Consider the following 24,235-nt stretch of genomic DNA (forward strand, 5'->3'; position numbering starts at 1 on the left):
AAAGCTTGTCTTTATTGCAGAGGTGGCTTGTCTTGGCAGAGGTAGAAGCCTGCAAGTCCATGCTGTGTTTTACAGGGCTAAGACATAACCCAGCGCAACTTTCTGTAGCCAGAAGGAGAAGTGGTCACAGTACTGCTCAGAGTAAACTGGGTTGTTAATGTGTCAGCCTAAGCAGGTAAAACCTACCTGGGAGCCCGGCCCCGTAATCAGATGTGGTGTTAGCAGAGCCCGTGCAAGAATTGCTGAACTGCACCTTGCTGAAGGGTGTGTGATGGCTGCGGGAGGGAAAGGCTGCCCAGCTTTCGGCAGTGGGTGTGAGCTGGGGCTTCTTGCTGAGCACTGGGGCTCTCCTAGCTCCCAAATCCCATGCTGGGGGGAGCCCCACTGGCATGGCTGGGGGACCACTGGCCATCGCAAGACCCTGTTATTACTGGGAAATGGAGACCTACTCCCTGTGGTCTTGGGTGGCTGTTTAACACCCACAGCTCAGCCTCTTCGGGCTCCTTGGCTGTAATTTGCTCCCACACCAGGTCTTGCTTGGGCCATTGCTGCTGTGGGGGCATTGCTGGGGGTGATGGGTCTGGTCTGTGCCTGGGCTCAAATCTGCATTCCCCCTTCCACCCAACGTACATCACCAGTGCAGGGGAAACTCACTCCTGTTTAACCTATTTCCCAGGGGGCTGGCATAAATATTCTGTAACGGGAGCAATGCCCCAAGTATTGCAAGTCTCCAGGTGACTGAGACCCAACTACAGGAGGCAATAAAGTGTTCTAAAACTTCAATCAATCAGCTTTATTTAAGCTCTATCACAGCCTGTGAGAGCGGCAGCCCAGCGATGCAAAGCCAGGCATTAGTTAAACCAGCACAAATGATCCCTGATCAAAGGACGGTGACAATGCTGAAAGAAGCCAATGCAAACACAACTAAGGCCCTATGCAAACCTAGGGAAAGCTCAGAGTCCTAAAGAGCAGGCACAAACAAGTGCATTAGGAAAGCTGAGCCTGTTTCAAGGAGAGGGATGGTGGGCAGCTCTCTGGCTCCTCACCCTATGTGCCTGCCACCCGGGTCTCGAGGCAAAGTGCTGTGAATTCAAGTTGTGCAGGCACCAAGCTGTTCCCCAAAGCTGTTCAGAGACATTCCCTGAGCCACTCAGCAGAGTACGAGCTCTTGTGGGATTAAGGTGGCAGAATTGGGCTTAACTTGAACACTGGGTTTTCACCAACCCTGGGTGTGGGGCTGCAGGAGTGCATGGATGGTAGCAGGATGCCCCGGGCTCGGGGGTTCACACTAGGGCTGTGTGGGGTGACGCTGGGATGGCAAAGCTTTACTGGTGCACTGTGTGCTGGTCTCAGCATCCATGTTCTTGGCCATGGATGTCTTTCTCCCGGGGATGCTGGTGGGTGAGAGCCCAGGACCGTGACCACCCGAAGCATTGCCACACACGTGCTGGGGTTGAACGCGCATTTCCAATGAATACTGCAGCCGGGGGGTGAAACAGCATGGGGTAGGGTCAGAAATTCTCATAGTGATGTGTAAAGTAGGTCTGGTCCTTCTTGTTCAGCTGCTGGCAAGCCTTTTCCACACTCTTTGTCATCCCGGGTGGGCCACAGCTGAACACCCCGATCTTCTGCACCTGGGGAAGGAGGGAGGCAAACAGGTCAAACTCAGCAGCACCAGTTCTTCCCCCCAGCCCAGCCCCCTTGCCCTGTGGCAGCTTTGAGCACGGATGCTGGCTGAGCAGTCTATCCCAGCCTGAGGAGGTTTTTGGGGAGGTTGTCACTTCCCCATGGAGCTGCTGAGGCCATGGAGGAAGGATGGGATCCCCCAGGGTCTCTGCCAGCTCTGGGCAGTGACTGCAGCCAGGGTCTCGCCATAGCAGGGGGTGTTTGGCTGGTATGGGGCATTGCTGACTCTTGCAGCTCATCCTGGCTCCAGAGGGAAAGTGGGGTTCATGCCCCTTCAGGGCAGAAGGGACCTTAGTACCACCAAGGTCTCCAGGGCCTCAGGGACAGGCTGGGACCAGTCCTCCACACTGGCTGGTGGGTGCCCCTCCTCCTGTCCCCAACCGGGCACTGACCTCGGGGTGCACCTCCTGCAGCGAGTTGAAGAAGGGTATGAAGGGAGGGCGCCCAAAATGGGTGATGGAGCGCAGCCCTGTGAAGAGGCTCTTGTTCAGCACCTTCTGGAAGTGCCGCTCGCAGATGTACTGGAAGAGAGATCAGTGCGCATCAGATGGCCCAGCATGGCCCAGCACAGCATGGCAGCCTCCCCGGCGGGTGGCCAGGCTCACCAGCATGGTGGTGCGCAGATCGAACTTCTCGGCCAGCTGTGTGATGTAGATGTGCACAGAGACCAAGTCATTCCTGTCCGCCTCCTCCACCTCGCGGATGATGTCCGCCAGCCACTCAAACTGCCGCTGCGTGCGCGTGACCCAGATGAAATAGATCTGTGGCACATGGGGATGAGGCTCAGAGTGGGGCCAGCACCCTTATGCATGTCCATGGGGCTCCTTCCCAGAAGGATCACGGAGGATATTACCCCCAAAGAGGCCAGCAGCAGCAGGAGGCATCTTGGGAGGGCTCTTGTCTTTCAGATGCTTCCTCTTACCTTCTTACACAGCAGCTTGGAGTTTATGGAGGACTTGAAGACCAGGTCCTTGAGGATGGATGCGAAGGGCGTCACCCCGATGCCTCCTCCCACCAGCACTGACACCTCGAACTTGTTCCACTCCTGGTGGCCCTCTCCAAAGGGCCCGTCCAGATAGAGCTGGAAGGGAGCAGCCATCAGCAGAGCATCTCCTGCCTCTGCTTGCCCAGGTCTTGGCCACATTCAAGGCTGGAGAAATGCCTCAGGCTGGGCACAACCCATTGCTGAGACGCTCTCAGGCTCAGACGTCCCTGTCCCCGGAGAAGCAGTGTGGAGCTCACCTTGGGCAGCTTGCCAATGAGGGCCAGGCTCTCTGGGGAGTAGAGTTCTCGCAGGCGGGTGGTCCAGGGTCCCACGGCCCGGATGTGCAGGCTCAGCGTGTCCTCATGTGGCGCTGAGGTCAGGGTGAAGGGGTGGTACTCGGTGGTGCCCAGCGCCACGCAGGCGATGCGCACCCACTGCCCAGACTTGTAGTCAAAGTCCAGTGGCCGCTGGAACCGGAGGTGAGTGACATCTGGAGGGGGGACGGGGATGGGGACTTCATTAAGGTGGAGGCATTGCGTGGTGGAGGTTCCTCCATCGCTGCAGCTCCAGATGCTCTTGCGGAGAGCCTGGGCCATGTGGCCAGGGATGCTGTGGTACCTGAGGGCAGGAGCTCGGCTTTGACGACGCTGATCTCCACCTTCTTCCTGCTCAGGCTGAGCAGCTTGTCCGCACTGTAGATGAGAGCCGGGATGATGAAGTAGATGTAGAAGCGGGGCTGCTGGATCAGCGCGTAGCTGCCGTGGATGATGACCTGGGCAGGGAGCAGCCCCCATCAGCACGGTGTTCAGCACTGCAAGCCATCACCCCGTGACTGATTTGGTGGCAGCTCAGCAGCAGCGGGGAGCTGGGACTGGAGCCACCAGGTCCTTTGGGACCTCCCCAGCTATTTCATCTCATCAGCTGGGCTGTCCCAGGGTCTTGTGGTGCATCAGCACCACCCCTCCCTCCCAGCCCTAATGCTTTACCAGGACATAGAGCAGCACGTAGAGGTGGTGGGTGATCCAGAAGCCCTGGAAGCTGACGCGTCGGAAGTGGTGGGTGGCAAACACGTACATCACGGCCAGGATCACGAGCAGCAGCACTCCCGTCATGCCTGTGAAAGGAGAGGTTGGGAGGTCCTGGGGGGCATCAGGGCAGCCCCACTTGGGCTCCACCTGGGCTGGGCAGAGGGCTGCCTGTCCTGAGCACAGGCATGTAGGGCTGCCTGCTAGGTGGTCTCACCTGGAATGGTCTGGAAGAACCACCAGTAATACTTCTGTGGGAGCTGTGACCTGGAGAGGGACAAGAGATTGCACCATGGAGTGGCCAGAGCAAACTCCTCATTTCCATTTTCATTCCTGTCCATGCCCAGGACACTCTTGTCTGGACTGTGCTTTAAATTTCACCTACCCATCATCTACAAAGACACTGGAAAAGAGGCAGGACAACACACTGAGAGGTGTGACTGAGAAGATGTAGACGTTAACTACGTGACCTGCAGTGTGGAGCACTGTAAGAGACAGAAACCAGGAGAGAAAAGCATCAGTGTTGCTGTGGATGGAGGTGTGGCAGACCCTGGTGATGTGCCCAGGGACCTGGCAATTCCTCCTCTTCTCTCCTGCAAAGCATCTATGTCTCTGCAGGCTCCATACAGGTCTTCAAACTTCTGCCTGGTCCTGCTGTGCCATGATGGGCTGGTCCTCCCGCTTTAACTGTGGTTCATGGGTGGCACATCCCCCAGCAGCCCACCTACCTGAGAAAATCAGGGCTGCCATAGCTATCCAGCGGTGGAAGTCCACTGCGGCATCGAAGGGGATGTAGTGATTAAGGAAGGTCTCCCGCAGGACTGTGATGAGGTTGCGACACATGGTAAGCAGGATGTAGGAGTACATGAAGGAGATGGACGCAGCTGATCCCCGGGAGATGATGATCCCCACAAAGGTGGTCTGTGCGATTCCAGTGCTGGAGGATGCGAAGCCATAGTCTGGAAAGAGAGAGCAGAGGGTGTGTCAATGTGCCCGGCGCTGAGGGCCATGACCCTTCTTGAAACAAGGGGACAGCCATCTGCATGGCTCCACCAAGAAAAGATCACCAGGGATGGGGCTGTGTGGGGACAGGGGCACAATTCTCCATGTCAGACCCCCCGCAGAGCTGCTGGGTGACAGGGTCTCCTTGGAGGTCAAAGGAGGGGATTGTCCTCCTCTGCCAGGCCCTGTGGAACTGCATCTTGGTACTGTGTCCTCAGTTGGGCATCCCAACATCAGAGGCATCAACAAACTAGAATGAGTCCAGTGGAGGCCACCAGAATGGGTGGGAGCTGGAGGACATCACACAGGGGAAAGGCTGAGGGAAATGGGTTTGTTCAGGCTGGAGGAGAAGGGTCAGGGAAGGCCTTGTGGCTGTCTGCAACCGCTTAATGGGTATTACAGAGTGGAGAGAGCCAAATTCTTTCTTAGAGCTGCACAGTGAAAGGATGAGAGGCAACAGCACAATCTTCACTGAAGGAAATTCAGGTTTGATGTAAAATAAACTCTTCACAAGGAGGATGGTCAAAAACTAGCACAGGCCCAATGAGGTACTGGGTTCTCCAACCTTGGAGCTCTTCAAACCTTCTCTAGACAAGGCCTTCAGCAGCCTCATTCAGCTTTGAAATTGGCCTTGCTGAGAGCAGGGCATTGGACCAGACCCCTCCAGAGGTCCCTTCCAACTTCAGTAATCCTTTGGTTATTCCAGGGGAGGACCAACACTGTTGCCCAAAGCTGTGTTGGGACCTTTCACACCCCAGCATGCCCCATGCAACCAGCAGATTTGAGGAGCCAAGCCCACACACCCCTCCATGTCTGGGCCAGCAGGGCTCAATGGGCACTCACAATAGGCTCGCTCTGCAAACACGCCAGCGGTTATGGCAGAGAAGAGGACCACACAGATGATATGGCGTCGGTAATTCTCAATGAAGCGCTTGAACTCCTGGATCTTCTGCTGAATTTTGTTCCGCTCATACTTCTTCCGTTGCGCTTCAGTGTACAAATGCAGCTGGTACTGATTCGCCCTGGCAAATATATGAGGGCTGGTGTCATTTTGAGGTTTAGCCAGCAAAGTATGGCTCAGGGTCATGCTGCCCAGATTTGGGTCTTCCTCCCTGTACAGCACTGTGACCACCTCTGCACACTGGTGATAGCAGTGACCCGTGCACAGTGTCAACGGTTGATCTCAGGTCATCCCGCAGTCTATGCACTTTTGAAAGCTGGTAACAAATGTGCAGATAGTGACTCATAAATGAAAATGTAGATCAGAACTGTAAAAGATAATTTTCATTGTAATATTCAACCCTTCAAACTGATCCCAGGGTAGGGGAAGGTCCTTGGAGCTATTAAGGCAAATTAGGATATTCTGACCATGAGTAACAACCACTGAACTGCTTCCTTATAGAAATATTTGCTGCTGCCACAGCAGTGAGGACCAGAATCTCTCCTGCAGCTCTCGCAGGCAGCCCATGGGTGAACCAAAAGTGTCCCAAGGGGCAGAGGAGTGCAGGCAGGACCTACCAGGCAAAGCCCCTCTCTGCTGGCAAGGCATACACTCTAAAAACCACTATCCCAGGCTCTGGAGTTGGCCACTTCATTTGTTTTTTATAGAGGCACATCACCCAGACCCAGCTACGGCACTGTCCCCACCGAGACAGGGCTGTTCCCGTATCTCCTTGGCCAGCGAGAGGCTGTGATGTGCCTGCCTGGGCTGGGGTATCTTCTGCAGGGATGGTCTTGCATCCCCTCCCTACGTTGCACCACCGTCATGGGGGTTCTGGCCTCTTGCAGCAGTGCCATTTACCTGGAGGGCTACCCAGTCTAACACAGAAATATGAGAAGGAGCAAACAAGCTGAACCCGAACCTGAACCCGAGAAGCATGCCCAGCGAGGAGAGAGAGCGTACTCACTTTCTGCCGGGTCTCTTCCTCAGCTCTTGTCCTTCTCGCTCCACGTAGTGGCTCACAGTGTCCATGTTTGGGTCTTTCTCTTCCTCTGAGATGGTTCTGTTGGAAATAGAGCTATGTCTAGCCCAAAGCTGTACTTGCAGGAAGGGCTTGCCAAAATTTTCCCTGTTTCTCCACTTTCCATCTCAGACTCAGCTGAGAAGGTGTCCTCTGCAAGCCTGCTTGTCTGTTGTGGTTTAACCCCAGCCAGCAACTAAGCACCATGAAGCCACTCACTCACTTTCCCCGCCTCCTCCCTCAGTGGGATGGGGGAGAGAATCAGAAGGAAAAAGGTAAAACTCGTGGGTTGACATAAGAACAGTTTAATAGAAAAGAAAGGAAGAAACTAATAGTGATAATAATAAAATGACAATAACAATAAAAGGACTGGAATGTACAAAACAAGTGATGCACAGTGCAATTGCTCACCACTCGCTGACCGATGCGCAGTTAGTTCCCAAGCAGCGGTCCCCCCCAGGCCAACTCCCTCAGTTTATATACTGGGCATGACATCACATGGTATGGAATACCTCGCTGGCCAGTTTGGGTCAGCTGCCCTGGCTGTGTCCCCTCCCAGCTACTTGTGCCCCTCCAGCCTTCTCGCTGGCTGGGCATGAGAAGCTGAAAAATCCTTGATTTACTATAAACACTACTTAGCAACAACTGAAAAACATCAGTGTTATCAACATTCTTATACTGAATCCAAACCATAACATTATACTAGCTACTAGAAGGAAAATTAACTCCATCCCAACTGAAACCAAGGACATTGCATTAAATTTAATTGTGTGGTACATGGGCTGGATTTACTCCAAGATAACCTGCCCCTCTGAAAAGCAAGGTAGGACTCCCATCCCCACGTGGTGGATGTAACAGGGGCTCTGCAGGAGGCAGTTCCTCCCTTCTGCCTGCCTGGGTGCCAGGGGAGGAGGGCAGAAGCCCGACCACAGCCTCCAGCTTGCTCACGGGCATGTCCCAGCATGGTCGTCCCCCTTCCCCAGTGCTGGTGGGAGCATTTGCTGGAGGGGCTGAAGTGAAGGATGGGTGTGATCAGGGCAGAAATAGAAGAAGAAATGGCAGCAGCAGCAAGACTAAGGAGGAGAGCTTACCCTTTTGGCTCTTTCTTTTTTATGAAGGAGACGCGGTTGTGCAGGTTTTGCTTGAGCACCTCGGGGACACCTTTGGGGAGCCAAAAGGACAAACAGCCATTCAGAGTGTGCAAGATGCGGTGGACGAGGTTTAGGCATCTCCCCTGGGCAGGGGTGTGGTGGGGAGAGGCTCTGAGCTGACCCAAACCTGTCACACATGGAGCTACAGCTGATGCCCCATTACTGCAGTGGGGTTGGGGAGATTGACGGGACAAGATTTGGGAGCTACATATTGGGTGCTGCCCACTGCCTCCAGCCCTGCAGGGCCTGGGGTGACTCCTGCCCACTGACCTTTGATGCAGAGCTGGGTGAGACGAAGCTCACTGTCGTGGTCCCGCAGCATGTAGTGGAAATCCTCCCACGTCAGCTCATACCTGTCCTGAAACCCTGAGGCCCGAAACAAGGACTCAGTCACCTGCTCTGCCTGCTCTCTTGACAGGCAGTTGTTGGAGATCTCGATGAAGGACCTGGAGCAAGGAGGGGAGATAGGAACTTCAGAGGACCACAGCTTGAGTCCTTCAAATAACACAGGGCAGAGCCCCAGACCAGTTTCATGGGAGAAATGGGGTCTTGGTTGTGAGTGTTGTTGAGCCCATGGGCTCTCATGTAGCACCCTTGGGGAGTGAAGCACAGAAAGTGGGAGCTGCTTTTGAAGACATCTATGTTTACAGACATTGTGAAAACATCTAGAGAGATGAGGAGAAGTACCTGAGCATCCTCAGAAACTCCTCCTTGGAGAGAAACCCATTCTCATCAATGTCATACATCCTGAACATCAACTTGGACTTCTCCTCTGGGGACCCTGGTGGAAAGGGAGAGAGAGCTGAAGAACAAGATCCTATTTTCATCAACAAGTTGCTTTCAAACACCATCTTTGAGAGTCTGGGCCTGCAGCAAAGCCTCACCCAGCTCTGAAAAGACTGAAAGCACACTGCTGATCGCAGCTTGAATAGCAACTTGACTTTCTCAAGTGCAAGGTGAAAAATCAGGTAGCTACACATTCTTTGTTGTGCATTATTTTGCAAACTCAAAATGTACTTTTGGACAGCAATGATTTTTCTGGGACCTGCTTTGATTGAATCTGGCATTCACCACCTCCATCTATGAATCCACCTTTCCAGTGGTCATTCAGGGAGGATCAGTTATGATATCAGATACACTTATTATCATCTCTCAAGGACAGGATGCATGGTCTGTTCAGGAGACAAGGCAGACGTCTATGGTGGTGAAAGATAGCTCCCCTCATGAACAGTCTTTCATAAAACATAATTACATTGTCACTGCCCCATAACTCAAGTTGAAGCTGTCCTAAGTGAAGGGAATTTTAATCTGTAGGAGTGTCTACAGATTGACCTGCTGGATGGATCTTGTTCTTCACTCTGCTGGTGGCGTTGCCAGATCCCAGAAACAGGACTGAGGGCAACAGATGAAGACGATACCAGCTCCAGCTCCCACCTTTCATGAAGACCACCAAGATGTCCAGGAATTCCCGGAAGGAGATGTAGCCGTTGCTGTCTTTGTCGGCCAGGGAGAACATGGAGTCCACAAACATGGAGTGGGCTTTGAGTCCCAGGGCCTCAGCAAACTCAGCCCTGCTCAGCTCACATGTTAGAGACTCCTTCGCCTTCTGTGAAGATTCAAAGTTGAGCTCTCCAGCATTGGACCTGTCAATTTCCAGCACCTGCAGGTTGTGTCCCACAAAAGAAATCCCATAAGTGCTGGCAGAGCAGAAGACTGGTGTTCACTTGCCTGACTTATTGCACAAAGACCAGTGGCTCCCCGGCACAAAACTCTGGCAGATACCATGGGGAATTCCTGTGTCTCTCCTACACAATGTGACTTTCACACTAAACACCACTGACCATTACGGAGACCTCAGTTACATCATCCAAAAGTCTCTTTGCAACTTTAGACGCTTATATCACCACAGCAGAACTCCCTTTGTCTTCTGCAAGGGAAAATGTCCCTTGGTCCTGAAAGTATTGGCAGCTTCCTTGTGCATGGCTTACCAGCTCTGACGGAGAGCAACAGCAGCACCATTCATTGCTTAATCAATACAGAAGTACCTTCCTCCATGCATCAGAGCCTGCCACACCTCTACATACCTGAGCAAACAGGTGCCTGAAGAAAGTCTCCAGAATTTGTTTTCTCTGCTCCTGGGTGACTGCCCATTTCATCAGGCTCTGCTCCTTCATCTCAGACATAAGCAGATCAAGGCCGCTTTCCTTCAAGTAGTCTTGTAGCTTCCCAATGAAGTTGCTCCTCTCTGCCGCCTCGCCGAAAAGCAGCACCTGCAAAAGACCCCACCGAATGGCCGTGAGCAGCAGAGGCTCAGTCGGGATGCGAGTGCTGCTGCTCTTCACCACAGCAGTCGCTCCATGGTATAAGCTGGACCTGGTGGTTCTCAGGAGGCCACAGCCACCTTTCAGGGATCTACGCTGCTCCCAGTGCCCAGGGCTGAGTGGTGCAGGGTGTACGTGACCAGTGGCAGGTCGCGTGGGTCACTCCAGGATTGTGGAGGGTCCAGGGACGGTATCATACCCCAATCATGGTACTCACCAGGTCGTACTCCTTGGGGCTCTTCAGGAGCAGAGCTTTGTTCCCTTTGTTGCTGGAGAGGATCACCTCCACCCTTTGATGGGCTTTCAGGCTGATGGTCCGGACCACAGACCCTCTCCCATCCAGCACTTTGAGCACTTTGTCAGCTTGGAGCTGAATGTAGACAGGAGAGCTGTCTGTCTTGGGACCGTGCCACTCCATGGCTGATGGGAGAGAGCACAGGACTCAGCTGGAAAGGCGTACCTGGGCTCCTATTCAACCCAGCAACTCCTTCACCAAGATACAGCTTGGGAGTGATTTCATGGCCAGACACATGATAAGGGAAAAATGATGATCTCCCAATCGCAGAGCACTGTGTCTCCTGCACATGGACACAGGAGGAGTACAGACCATGGAGCTGGGAGGCAGGATTTTTCCAGTGTCCAGAGCAAGGAGATACAGTCCCTGTCCTGGAGCTACTGGTGCAATTGCTCTACACAGGTTTCCTTCAGGTAAGGTGTGATCTGGAGAATGTTGGAATTAGAGAGTCATAGGATGACTCAGTTTGGAAGGGACTCAGGCTGGAAGGGTCTCTTGCCCAACCTCCTGCCCAAAGTAGGACCAGCTACAGGGTCAGGCCGGTCCACTCAAGGCTTTATCTGGTCAGGTCATGGATAGGATGGAGATGGCACAACCTCTCTGGGCTACCCGCTCCACTGCTTGACTATCCTTCTGGGGAAACAGTTTCTCCTTACATCCAGTCTGGATATAAGCTCCAAGCCCAGCCCTGTCTCAGTATGTGCCCTGACTTCAGCAGCATTACCAGACGCCATCGCAGGATTGACAGTGCCACCTCACCATGTATTGCCTCGCCGGTCACCTCTCTCTGCACGTTGGAGCCCTGCTTCTTCTGCAGCTTCTTGAAATCTCTCTTGCGGAGAATGGCAACAATCCAGGCAACAAACAGAGTCACTGGGGACATATTGGAGAAGGAGGCATGAGATAGCACAAAACTCCTTCCCACTTTGGCAGCATCACCTGTGTGACTGGGGCAGACAGGGGTTTATGTCTTCCCCATCACCCCCAGTTCAATGCTGCATCGATTTCTCTAATGCAGGGCTGCTCAATGAAAGCCCTGCTCCCTCCTGGTGCCCCAGGACCCTGCCACCTCAGGGACCTCAGGAGTGACCAAGACTCAGCAGCTTCTGCTGGGAGGTGCTTGGTCCATGGGCACTGAGCCCCTTTCTGTGGTAGAAGAGGAGATGGGTAAAGAAACAGAGCGGCAAACCTAAAGGCAGACAGCAGAGGACAACGATGATGATCCCAAAGCCTGCGCCGCTGCCTTCGAAGTAGTCCAGCACCATCATGGGTGTACAGTTGGCCAGGTGTTGAGCTGTGAGCTGCTGGAGCTGGGGGCACGGGTCTCCTGCATGGGGGGAGACAGGCTGTGAGTGTCATGGACATTTTACCCATCTCAACTCCATCGTCCCCAGGAACCTCTGCATTAAGATGCTGGTGGGGTTCATTGCTGAGTGACCCAGGAGGAACTGCAGAACTGGGATGCTTGAATTAAACTCAGCTCTTAGGGGACAACCCTTGTTTTCGGGTTGAACCTTTGCCTGCCACAGCAAACCAAGTGCAGAACTGGACTCAAGTGTTCAGCACCATCACCTCTCCCGATGGGATGGGCTGAGCCTGATACACTCTGGGCTACAGCAAATTGGGGGTCAGAGCCTCTGCTCATCTGGATGCTGCAAATTCAGGGAATCCCCCTGGTGCAATTGCATGGAGCATTATGCCAAGGGAACCAAAATGCCTTGCAAGGGCTGGGACGTGTGCCAAATAAAATGCTTTCAGTAAACGGGAAGGGTGTGGCAAGATCCCAAGAGGAAAAGGCATACTGCTGTGTTTGACCACAGCTCACCCTGAGCATGGCAGCAGGGCTCTTTGGGTCTTGGCAGGGAGAGGAAAGCTCATTTCAAGGACAGCACAGGAAGACATCATGGTGACGGGTGCATATCAGCATGGGACTAGCCTGCTGGGAACCCAAAACGTGCTGGGATGCAAGTCCTGAGCTCTCCCCAGGCTGAAAGCCGGCTGGCACAGTCCATGTTGCTGTTGCAACTACATCTGCGGGAAAGCCTGGCCAGCCCTTCCAGCAGCACTGGTTAACCAACAACCCTGTCGGCAGAGCAGCCAGGCAGGAGTTGGCGTTGCAGTACGGCACCCAGGGCATATTCAGGGGTTGATTCAATTACAGGCAAAAGTAGGCAACGTTATGCAGTTACAGTATACAAAGCTTAACTCATCTGCAAACCATCGTGTTTCAGGTCACTCATCATTTAACCTGCAGACCTGTGCGTGCTTCTGTATAGACAGAGCTAGAGGACACGTCAGTGAGGAGCGTGACAGCACGGAGTAGGCAGAGGCCAAGTTTTAAGCCCAGCACAACCTTCCAGGGCATCAATTGCATTTTTGTACCTGGACGTCCTTCAAGGACTCATGCAATGCACATGCCTGGACGTCAGCCCACTTTCAACATCAGCACTGCCCGCTTTGCTTACAAGCAACCCTTGCATTTTGCACACATTTTGGTGGTGTAGGGGCATAGCAGGTGTCAGGCTTGAGAAACTACAGCACGATGCTTGCCCTGTGTCACTGAGTCACTGGCTGTGTCACCGAAACGGGTCTGCTTTCCTCCCTAACTTGCTGGTGCCGTTTGCTCCCTGCAACCTGCCGTTGCACAAAGCGCTCACCCTCACTCCAGACGAACACGTTGGGCTGGAGCTGTGTGGGGTCTGTGTCCATAACAGCAGCCAGGACATCGTGGAAGGTGGTGTTACGGATCTGCCTGGTTTCCTCCGCTGTGAACAGCCTGGGGAAAAAGATGTGGCGTCAAGGGGTGGCCCCAGGTGTCACTGGCCAGCAGCAGGAGGGATTCACTCCCTGCACTGTTTTAGGAACTGAGGAAGCTGGAGGATGTTTTTTCCTCTAGCCCCAGTTTTTGTGTATTACTGGGGCTTGCAGAGCATTTACCCATTCTTGGTGTTTTCGAACCAAAACCTGTCACCATCACGCAGGCGCACAAACTGGTCCAGGATGATGGCACTGAAGAGGGAGCCGTCAGTCTCCAGCATGCCTCCAGGGAGCAGCTCCAGCCCAGCCATGTTGTTGGCATACAGGGCAGCCACCTTCTCCAGGACCTGGCCAGAAACCCGCACCGTAAACATGTGAGCAGAGGGAATTTTGCCAGGGCATCCAGCGGCACGGGAGCTTAGCACCAGGGCAGGATATCGTTAGTCATACCATGTAATTGCACAGTTACCCCAACGCAACAGCCCCGCAGGCATGAAAATAAGCTAGGGCAGGTTGTGCACTGATGTCCCTCGTCTTACATTGCTGGAGAAGCCAGTTACTGCTTGGACTGTCCCAACATCCTTTGACCCACACACTTTCCGTGCCCAGACCAGTTCCCTGTTACCTGTTGCTCCAGGTGTGGGGCAAGGTCCGACCAGTTCTGGAGAGGCTGCAACCCAAATCGCTCCCGGGCTTGGTTATACGTGGGCAGGCCAAGGTCTCGCCCACGCTGAAACCAGCTGGCCACATAGTCGGTGCGGGAGTACTTCAGGGGCCCATACCAGTAATCTGTGGGTGGATTCAAAGCCGTGGTGATGGCAAGGCAGAGCTGGAGGAAGCAACCCCAACTGCCATAGCTGCCGGGCTGGCCTTGTCCCTCGACCACGGGCCATGCTGAACGTGGAGATCATCTCCATGCCCTTGCCAGGAAGGTCCCATGGACACACTTAACATGCCCTGCAGCTTCTCTCCGCCTCCATTAACAAGGTTAAGGCTGGTCTGAGCGTGTGGTTGGGTGCTGATGGCAGCGGCGATGGGACCTGCCTCCCCACCTCGTCCCCTGCACAGCCCCGGGAGAATGGGTCACCCACTGACATGCTATCTGCAGTGCAGGGGAGTGCAGACCTTGGAGATCTTCCACCACAATGTTGTCCTCCCGCTCTGCAATCTGTGAGCTCATCCCCAGCAGGAGGTTGTCCACATCCTTTGCCTGCTGCGGTCCGATGCTCTGAGGGGAGATGGGAAGAGCAGGTGATTCCTTGCAGGACCGAGGACGTGGGGTAGCCCCACACCCCTGAACTGGTGCCCATAGGGGTGCAGACTCTGGGCGTAGGGGGACTAGGGACTTCTTCCAGGCTCATTTTCTCCGTGTCAGCTCAACCTTGAGGTCTGATCCTGCCACAGCTGAAGGCAGCATCTGGGGATGTCTGGATGGGGAGAATCTCACACCCCTTGGTTGGCTGTCATGCTCTGCGTCCAATCTCCCTTTCAGACCCCTGTGGGGTCCTCCACAACAAAAAGGAAGGAATGAAGATTCCCCCAGCCAGCCTGTCACACCCTCAGGAGCCCCGCGCTCCCTTCCCCGTACCTCTCTTCTCCAGTAGCTGTTGCAGAGCCGCACTGCTGGGAATGGGCCACTGGGGCCAGGCACTCTCTGGAACTGGCAACTGGGGCCTCTGGAACAGCAGAGAAGGGCTGGACCCACAACCCTGGCTGGGGCTGCCCTGAGCTGACAGGGCTTGGCTGTCCCAGCGAGGGGCAGGATGTGGGGAAGGGACAGGGACCATCCCCGGCCACCACCCCATCTTGGGCATCCCCTTCCCTGGCATGGGCACTGCTCTCCCACAGCCCCGCTGGGCTGCTCCTACCTCTTGTAAACACCCGGCGGCACCATGGTGGCCAGCAATTGCCCTGCAGCCGCCACAAACTCCGGTGAGAGGCTGGGGTCCAGGTGCTGCTGGTAACCTGTGAGGCAGCAGCCATGGTCCAGCAGCCAGGCTGGAGGGAAAGGGGGCCAAGCTCCCTCTCCCACTCCATCCCCTGGCTGCCCTGGTCCCCGCACGCCATCACCCACCATGCCCCTCACCTTTGTACTCCGGGACACTTCTCCCCAGCAGGGTCGGAAGCCACTCGTACAGCACAATGCTCTAGGGCACAGGTGACCTGGGTCAGGGCCAGCACCAGGGAGGGTGTCGGGGGTCCCGGTAGAGCCAGTGGTCCCATTCCTCACCTGGAAAGTGGCGATGACCTGCTTGCGAGCGTGCTGGAAGAGGTCCTCATCAGGCCAGGTGGGGTGTACCTGGGCCAGCGCTGTAGCCAGGTGGTTGTGGTACCGAAACCAGGCGATGCTCTCAGCCTGCAGGAAGGGGTTCTCATTCCCCCAGGCACTCCCAAGGTCTGCAAGAGCCGCCGGGACCATCAGTGGGGGATGCTGCCACTGGGTCTAGATTTGCCTGTGGCTGGAGGAGCACCCCCAGCCCTGTGGCTGCAGCCCAGCGTCCCCTCGCCCTTCCTTCCTCCCCAGGGAGACAAGCAGCCTTAGTGAGTGAGAAGCAGCACTAGGCCTCCAGCACGGACCAAAGGTTGGGCAGGTGAGGAATTCAAAGCAAGCTGAGTAGGTTTTTATCGGCAGCAGCCTCTTTCCCCAGAGGAGATCACCTCAAGTCAGAGGGACCAGCACCCGCCAGTCTCTGCGTGTTGGCTGGGAAATGACCCATTGTCTCCTGGGCATGTGGCACCTTCACTTCATGGCGTGTCTTTGCTGGGGCACGTATCTTCCTCCCCCTTGGGCTGAGAATCTGCCTGTCCTCCCACGGGACTCCTGACCCATGTGTCCTGGCTCACAATGCACCCCTGCCCTTTCCCGAGGTCCCCTCTGAGCTTGGCTCCAGGAACCTCCTGCTCCCAAAGCTCATGGTCAGGGATGGAGCCAAGCAGGTGAAAACCCATTCATTGAGCATGGCACCATTACCGTAGATCCCTTGGGGACCACCCTGTCCCGTGGACGGATCCAGCGCTTTCCACATGGGGACCCTCCCATCTGTCTCCCTCGGGAGGCGCCCACCGGGCCCTGATGCCAGCTTTCCCCCTGAGAAGCTCCTCAGGGCATCACTCCAGGAGTGCGAGGGGCCGTAGATGGAGCTGCCGTCCAGCCAGCCCGTCACCTCGTTGGTCTAGGGCAGGCACAGGGAACAGGCATTAACAGGTATCAGGGTCTCGGTGGAAAGGTGCAGAAAAAAGGTCTGAAAAGCCCCAACCTGGATCTTTTGGTCTTGCAAAGCAGCCACCCCATCCCCTGTTTTAACAAGAGCTATCAGGATGCAAATATATACACCGACAATCTCTATGCAAACTGCAGGAATTAGTGCCAGGTACAGGAAAAGACCAGGTACAAATTTTTCAAAAGTACATTTTGGGGTTTTTTTTCCCCAATTATTTTCAGCTATGCCCAGAAGCAGACATCTGTGAATCCCTATGTAGGCAAGACCAAGATGGAAAGGGACTAAACCCATCTCTGGGGAAACTGGAAACACTGGAGCTGTCCCCTCTGGGGAGCCCTGTCCTCGCAGCAGGCAGTCCCACTGCCCTGGCAGCATGTTGAATAACTCCTCTGCCAAATGTTTTCATGAAAACACATCCTTTTTAGTCTGAAAACATGCTGGAGGTTTCACATTTCTAAGGTTTGAAATACTGCTAAAAACATGACTTGCTAATCTGGTCTCATCATGGTTTATCACGTGAAAGGTTCAGGGAACTGTTTTGCTTTGGGGATTTTGATTGGGAAGCTTTCCAGCATCAAAGAAAAATCACATGGGCTTGGGAACATATCCAGCCTCAGCACAGCAAAATGTGGAGAAACTGGGGGAAAATCTGGATTTTTTTTCCAAAATGACTGAAATTCAGAGAAGCTTTACAACTTCACAACTTTATGACATATTATTAAAGATAAGTGGTGCCTAAAAAAAGTGTCATAATTACTGACCTTCTAGAGTGGCACAAGTGTATGATTGGTTACGGAAGTTCATTACACTTGTGCTAAAAAGGCTCCAGTTATCCCTTGTTTCACCTGATACAGACAGCCCTACTTTTGCTCATTTTGACTGAAGTGATAAAAACTTTGGCAGTCAAGGAAGACTGCAAATTGCTCCTGCTTTACCATTTTGTCTTCTGCCCTCCGTAAACCATGCAAGATACTAAAATTTGCATGAAAATAGATGACACAGGCAGATCTAGAGTAATTATGTTTTCTCTGGCCAAGAAAAGCACTGACCTTGAGCAACCACCAATGTTGCTCCATGTGAACCAGTACCTTGCAGGTTGTGCTTTGGGTTCATTTGCAATTGGTTCAAACACTTGAGAGACTTGTATTTTTAAGGAAATAGCGGTGGTCTCCTTTTATTTTTGCAAATGCTATCTTGGCTGCTACAGACCCCAATGTTGGGTGAAGAGGAATGTAGCTGAAAGGCGAAGAGCAAAGCAAATGCTACCTACCTGTTCCCGGGGGCTGTTGGGGCTCTGCCCTGTCTCCGTCACCCAGTGGATGCGCTGGAAGGGCAGGACCACATCTCCAGTGCCTGCAGGGTCAAACACGAGGTCTCCAGATGGGATGCGGATGTTCAGGAACTCAGCAGGGCAGCCAGATTTCTCCACCTCCAGGATGTCCGAGAGCACATAGAAACCTGTCAGAGACCCAAGCGTGGTCAGCAGCTGGGAGGACTGCCACCAGCACCTGGAGCAGGATGTGACGGTGAGCAGCTGAGCCATACATGGGCTGAGGGGGCCACCCTGTGCAGCAAGAGTGGTTTCCTTTCTCCCTTCACTGCTGATTTGCTCCGCGACTTTGAAAAAGTCACTTCGGGCTGCAGCCCCGATGTGCTGAACTCCACTCCACAGGAACAGGGCTGCAGGTGCCCCTGGCCAGACCTCATGAGTAAGGTAGGGTCATTCAGGGACCAGGGTAGAGAAACTCAGCCAGCAGATGTTCAGAGACCACCAGCAGCTGGACCATCTGCTGGCCACCACTTTATCAGGAGCAAGGCTCTGCATTTAGCCACTATTTCCCTGAGCTCCTCCTTGCCTGTGGCCTTCAAGGCCAAGGGTTGCTTCCGATGCTGAGCCTGGTGGCTGCTGTTGCTGTTGGCCCATTTGAGCTTTGCTGTGTTAGGAAAAACTACCTCCAGGGAGAAGCTAAACAGTACTGCACTAGTGTCTGCCCCTCCTGTGGCCCATCTTGGGGCCAAGCACCCCTGCTGGGGTGTCCGGGGATGTGTATGAACATTAAGCTGTATGGGGAGCTAATTGTCTCCACTTCTTTGACAAGTTCAGCCTGTTTTCTCAACGAGCCGAGGGTATTTCCCAGAGACAGACATCCCTGAGCTTGGGCACCCAAGACACTGCCAAGCTCCTGAGTGACAGCAAAAACTTCTCCAACTTGCAGCAATTCTGCCCAGCAATCAGTCACAGCGCAGCTCTTATCTGTCAGGTGTTTTGCAATGGTGTAACTCTACCACTAAAACAAATGAGGAAGTTCCCAAATGACAAATACCAGCATTTGGGGCAACTGCCAAAGGTCACCAAAAATTCATGCAAACTCTCTTGGTGGGACAATACTTTGGTATGGCAATACCCAAGGCCTTATCTTTCGGGTGTGTGTCTGCTATGAAGTGGTGGGTGAGGAGCACTCTGACGCATAGCCTTGGGGTGCGAGAAACCAACATTTTTCCACCCAAACCAACATCTTTCCACCCGGTGCCAGGCCCCAGCTCTTACCGAAGAAGACAGCCAGCACAGTTGTGTTCCTACGGGAGGGCAGCCCAGAGGGTCCCCGTGCCACCGCATTGCTGAGCTGGCGAGCGTTGGGCACACGGGGCTCCTGCAGTGCCTGGTAGACACCATCTGCGTAGTTGGCTGGCAGGAGACGCAACAGTCTGGCACCTGGGGCACCAAAGCAAGATGACATGGGTCCAGCAGCACCCGACAGATAGATAGGAGATGCAGCAATAGTGGGGTACACCAGCGTGTGTGAGGGTCCCAGAAGAGAGCAAGAGGATGGCATAGACACTTATATTGGCCAAGAACACGCAAGTTTTGGTACCAACACCCAAAACTTCTTGCAACACCGGGATCAGTCCTCTTAAAACTAGGAGGTTATCCTCCATGGGCATGTTCCCTTCCAGTTGTCCTTCTCTGGTCCATGTGTATCCCCTTTGCCTCCTGGAAGTCTGGGGTGGTGTGCTCCAGTGGGTAACTGGAGTGAAGTTAAGCTGCCCATGTTGGCTATGCAATCCTACACAAGCATGGTGATTGCCAACACCCCAGGGAACAGGAGAAGGAACAGCTGGAGAGGCAGAGAGACAAGGGAGAAGATGAGAGAGAAACACCCTGACTTCACACCCACTGCCTGTACTATAACTGAAAAGCCCGGAGGCGAGAGGTCATTTCGCACTGATGAGCAAGTTCTTTTTGAAAGGTTCTTCACCAGTGTGGCAGGCTTCATTTGCTGGAGTTCCCCAGACTGGGGGAAATCCTGAATTACTGGCTTAGTTTCTGGCTTAGTTTCCAAATCTTAAGGTCTGATCTGTCTGCTCTGGAAGAGGGACATCTTGTCTGCAAGCAACCCACTGGATCTCTCTGACGGGCTTTGGTATAACCAAAGGGCTGATGACACGCGTCATGTTGGAGAGCCATTCGGACTCACAGGAAGCTGTGTAATTGCCACCACACCTTGTGTCACTGTGTAGGTGACCTATCTGGGCTGCAGGAAATAGGAGGATTCATAATCTTTAGTATTTGAGATAAGATCATGCCTGATCTGCCCTGGTCCCTGGCTTGGAGACATGTCCTGGAGGTGGGCCCATGGGCTGGTTGTGGTCATGTAGCTCACTACTGGCACAGGGAAATCCTGCATGCCTGTCCCAGTACAGACCACTACATGCTGCACAGAAGCCCAACAGTGCAAAATCTGCGCTGTGCAGAGCGGAAAAGAAGGAGGTCCAGCACGCCTACTGCAGCCTGGACCATGAACACTTCTGTCTCTCACCTTGTGTTGAATGCTGCTTGAACAGCACTCTGATTTTGGCTAAAGATGCCTTTTCCTAGCTCTGGGATCCCTGACCATCACTGAAACACCTGCTGGGAAGAGCTGGGTCCTCCCTACCTTGGATATTTTGAATGACCCCTCAAAGGCACAGCTCTGCTCCAGGACTGAACCACCACCAGCGTGACCTGCAGATGGTGCCTGGACAGCAGGTAAAAGTGGCAAGGCCAGGACATGGGAGACAAAGTTCGGCTGCTTGGCCCTCCAGACTGCTCTAAAGAGGCTCTTAAGTGCATCTAGGGACCTACCTTGAGTTCAAACAGCCACCTCTCAGGACCATGGGAGGTGGCATTGCCTGGTCACCTGCCTGGTTCAGGCTTAAGTCAGAAAAGGCTTCTCTCTCAGTTGTAAAGCAAGCCACATGCCAAAGTGCCAGCTTGCCCCGTCCCACCATCCCCATCCCCAGGCCTGGCACTCACCCACCGAGCCGTGTCTGTGGTGCAGCAGGTTGTTGTACCAGCCATCGTAGCGCTGGACCTCCCAGGAGATGCTCTCCTGGGCTCCTGGAAGAGACCGTACGCACTTGGTGAGCAGCAAAAAAAAAAATGCATGAAACTAGCATCTCCATTATATTATATTTATATTGTGATATTTTCCCATAGTCTTTCTGAAACTTTCTGTACAAACAGTTTTTTAGACAAGTTTTGCACTCCTATTGAGGGATAAGCAATGCCTAAAATTAGAAATTGCTTGTGATCCTGATGTCCCCAAATCAAATTCTGTCCCCCACTAGTCTATTCCCAGAGGATCTTCATTTTCTGCTTCTCTCTCATTGTATCAGAAGAAGCCTCTCCCTACTTCTGACCCCCACAATGTCCATTTGAGTCAAGCAAAAGCCTTGACACTGGAGTTATGCTCTCCTCCATGCATTGTGTATCAGCATCAGCCTTTGTCAATAAATATATACTTTGTTTCCTTTGTGTTAATTTTTATTGCTTTTATTATAATACTAGCAGGAAGCTCCAGTTCCTGCTTACGAGCTGTGTACACATATAAACAGCAGTAGGTGAGTCTCCCAACCTGTAGGCTCTGTAAGTTCAGCATTTTGCTCCATTTTTTTCTTATTTCATCACAAACTGAATCATCCCCATCTCTGATATGATGCCCCACGAGTTAGAGGAAATTCCTCTGAGGGGCAGAAACTATCCAGGATCTCCTTCCCTGAAACCGCACTTACTCCCCAAGGTCCATGTCACCAGCAGAACCACGGTCAAACTCAACATCATGTCTGCGGGTTGCATTGGCCCCTGGGTCTTTGGAAGCAGTGACCTGCAAAAGGAGAGGAGAAGGAGGGAGCTGGAGCTGGGCTGCTCTCGGAGGCTGGGAACATGCACAGACCATAATCTCAGCTCTCTCTTGTGGTTTCTGCTGCCTGGTAAAATCCCACTGCCGTCATCATCCATCAGCAGTATCTCCCCATTTGGGCTGTGGGAAGGTGGCAGGGAGCATGTGAGACCCCATCACCCTGGGAAAGCTCTGTCAGGAGGTGTCAACTGGCCTGAGAAGACGTTTCTGCTGGAGCAGGACCAGTATCCCTGCCTTGGGGTACCCCAGCTGTATGTTCACAACTCATCATCCACAGCAGGCAGACATTAAGCTGTGCCAGCTTCGTTATAGAAACATGCTCTTCGTTACAGAAACAGACACGTTTCAGCTGGCAATTTCTCTGCACATGCATTGTCCCATCCAAGCAAAATCCAGCTGCGAACATGATGGGAGCAGCCTCAGCATGCAGTCAGGTCTGCCAAAGTGTGCTAGTACTGCAGATCAACACCTCTTGATCACCTCTGGGCTAAATCGACAGCACTCTCTCATGACCAGCCTTTCTCATAACGCTTTACCATCTCACTTTCCACAAAGGCCCTGGATCCAGAGCAAATTTCATCAGTGGGACCTGAACCTTTAAAACCTCAGCTGAAAACAGCTTTAAAACCTGACTGCAGAGAGAGATTCCCAGCCATGAACAGCTAAGTCTACATTTTTCGGTCATAAATGCTAAATGCTGCTGTTGGCTTTCCAATGCACAAGAATGCCAAACTTGGATTTAACTCCAGGATAGGGTTTTCTACTAAATATGTTCTTCGTCCCTTGCTCCAGCACTGTGGGTGTGTATCCAAAGACTAGTCCCATTTCAGAGGACCTGTGTTGCCAAGGGATGCGGTGATGCACGTTTCAGCTTTTCCTACATTGCTCTGTCACAAGCCAAAGTGATGCTTTTAGCTTCTTTTTTTCATTGTTTTAATTAAAACTTAAAGAAATGATGGTTTCAGAAAGGCTTACATGTTGCCAGCAGCTCTGTAGGTTTTATTTTTGATTTACTGGGAATTGCAGTGGGGATTTTTCACTTATCACTACCAGTGGCACAAATTGTAATATGAGAGTCACTAAATACACTATCCACTTGGCAAATGAAGTTGATTGAGATTTAAATATTGTCATTTGTGGTCACATTAATTGCATTTCATAAAACTGAACGCTCATTGCCAGGTTGTAAGCATCATATACAACCTGTGTTAGCTCCCTTCTGCCAGAGATTTCTGTACTTTGGGCCTTTTGCATTAGAAAGCAAGCTGTTTCTCGAGAAGTGACATTTCCACATTCCTCCTCTGTCACAACAGCTCACCTGTGCTCTGCACCTCGCAGAACATTATTACAGGCAAACCACTTTGTTAGCTTTCCATAAAATGTATTTAACAAACATTATTACAGGCAAACTGCTTTGTTAGCTTTCCATAACATGAATTTAACATTAAATCCCTATTGAAATACCTCTGCACTGATTGCATTTTCAGTTCTGGCCTCACTTCCATGCGCATGGGAGCTGGGGCTGGTGAAAGCCTCAGAGCTGCTGAGAGCAGCATTGAGCGGTGTTCCTGGTTACCCAGTGCCACCCCTGTCCTCCTGGAGCATGTCCCTGTGGAAGGGGCCCCAGAGCTCTTCCATCCCACAGCCCTCTGCTGAGCATGGTCTTGTGGGCATGAGATTTGGGTTGTGCAGCTGGTGGGAATCAGAGGCTCCATGAGCCCCATCCCGTAGGAGGAACATGAAAGTTTGGCCAATGGGTGAAGCAAGGAGATGCCTAGGACCTCTGCCAGGAGTGGCAGAGCCCAGTCACCATCACCACATGGGATGCTCCTGCCAGAAAGCTCTTCCCATTAAAACAGCCTGTTCCCTGCTGAAACCAGTGTGGAGGGCTGTGTGGCTGGAGACACCCTGAGCAACAGTTGTGGTTTGCTTGTGCACAGAGGTCCATGTGACTTCCTGCACTGTAGGAAGGGAGTCCCCATAGACACAGCTGGATTTATCTCCTGCTGACTCAAAAAGTACAGAGTTGCAACCTTCATCTAGCGCTGAGGCCTGAGGGTGCCACAGAAGATTTACCAAAGTCACTCAGGAAACATGGGGCAAAGCCAATCTCAAAGTACATCACCACAGTCATGGTGTAGCATGTCTCCCCCTTCCCCTTGGGTCTTCTCACAGGGCTCCAGCAGAGAACGTGTTTTAAAATTCCTTCCTTCTGTCACTGAGCAAACCTCCCATTTCCTCAGATATGGGAATTGCTCTTGGCCCAAGCCATGAGATGACATGCCAGGTCTCATGCACTTTTCATTTCTCCATGGCCCAGCACTGAAAACCTGCTGATTGCCTAGTCAATCCAAGACTGTGGGGTGGTCTCTGGAGGCTTTCCAGCCTCAACTATGGCCAGCGTGATACAGTGACAGTGGTGGTCATGCTCCAACCAGTAGGTTGCACCAAAGACTTCTGAGGGCCTTTCCCACCAACATGGAACTTCTCTTCCATGCCTCTACACTGCCTTTTGTCTTCCTACAAGTTACTGGGCACATCAGCAGTTTGTCTTTCCCAACCAAACCTCAGGAACCATTTCCCTTCCCCAGGATCAGCTCTCCCTGGCAGAACTTTGTCTGTAAGGGCATGAGGAGACACTGACACCATGT

The 24,235-nt window shown here is 53.0% G+C and overlaps 1 protein-coding gene across 2 annotated transcripts; it reads right to left on the reverse strand.

Moving 5' to 3' along the window:
* Nucleotides 1-1,257: 1,257 nt before the first annotated feature.
* Nucleotides 1,258-21,520, reverse strand: DUOX2 (dual oxidase 2). Of its 2 annotated transcripts, none has more exons than XM_052808569.1 (33): nt 21,457-21,520; nt 20,699-20,782; nt 18,953-19,117; nt 17,675-17,862; nt 16,155-16,356; nt 15,414-15,580; nt 15,270-15,330; nt 15,052-15,148; nt 14,772-14,859; nt 14,309-14,411; nt 13,809-13,972; nt 13,364-13,530; nt 13,084-13,202; nt 11,616-11,753; nt 11,186-11,299; nt 10,349-10,551; nt 9,895-10,080; nt 9,245-9,470; nt 8,498-8,591; nt 8,081-8,256; nt 7,751-7,820; nt 6,606-6,701; nt 5,542-5,720; nt 4,425-4,655; nt 4,082-4,181; nt 3,914-3,963; nt 3,658-3,785; nt 3,290-3,443; nt 2,929-3,161; nt 2,609-2,767; nt 2,292-2,447; nt 2,079-2,207; nt 1,258-1,634 (listed from the first exon to the last, which is right to left on the reverse strand). In XM_052808569.1, exons 1-33 carry the CDS (start codon nt 21,518-21,520, stop codon nt 1,512-1,514), a joined length of 4,614 nt encoding a protein of 1,537 aa, XP_052664529.1. In that variant the 3' UTR covers nt 1,258-1,511. The 2 variants fall into 2 exon arrangements, with proteins under 2 accessions (XP_052664529.1, XP_052664531.1); XM_052808571.1 differs by having other exon boundaries at nt 7,760-7,820; nt 21,457-21,505.
* Between the last annotated feature and the right edge of the window lie 2,715 nt (nt 21,521-24,235).

The sequence above is a fragment of the Harpia harpyja genome, chromosome 14 (assembly GCF_026419915.1).
Source record: "Harpia harpyja isolate bHarHar1 chromosome 14, bHarHar1 primary haplotype, whole genome shotgun sequence".
NCBI lineage: Eukaryota > Metazoa > Chordata > Aves > Accipitriformes > Accipitridae > Harpia > Harpia harpyja.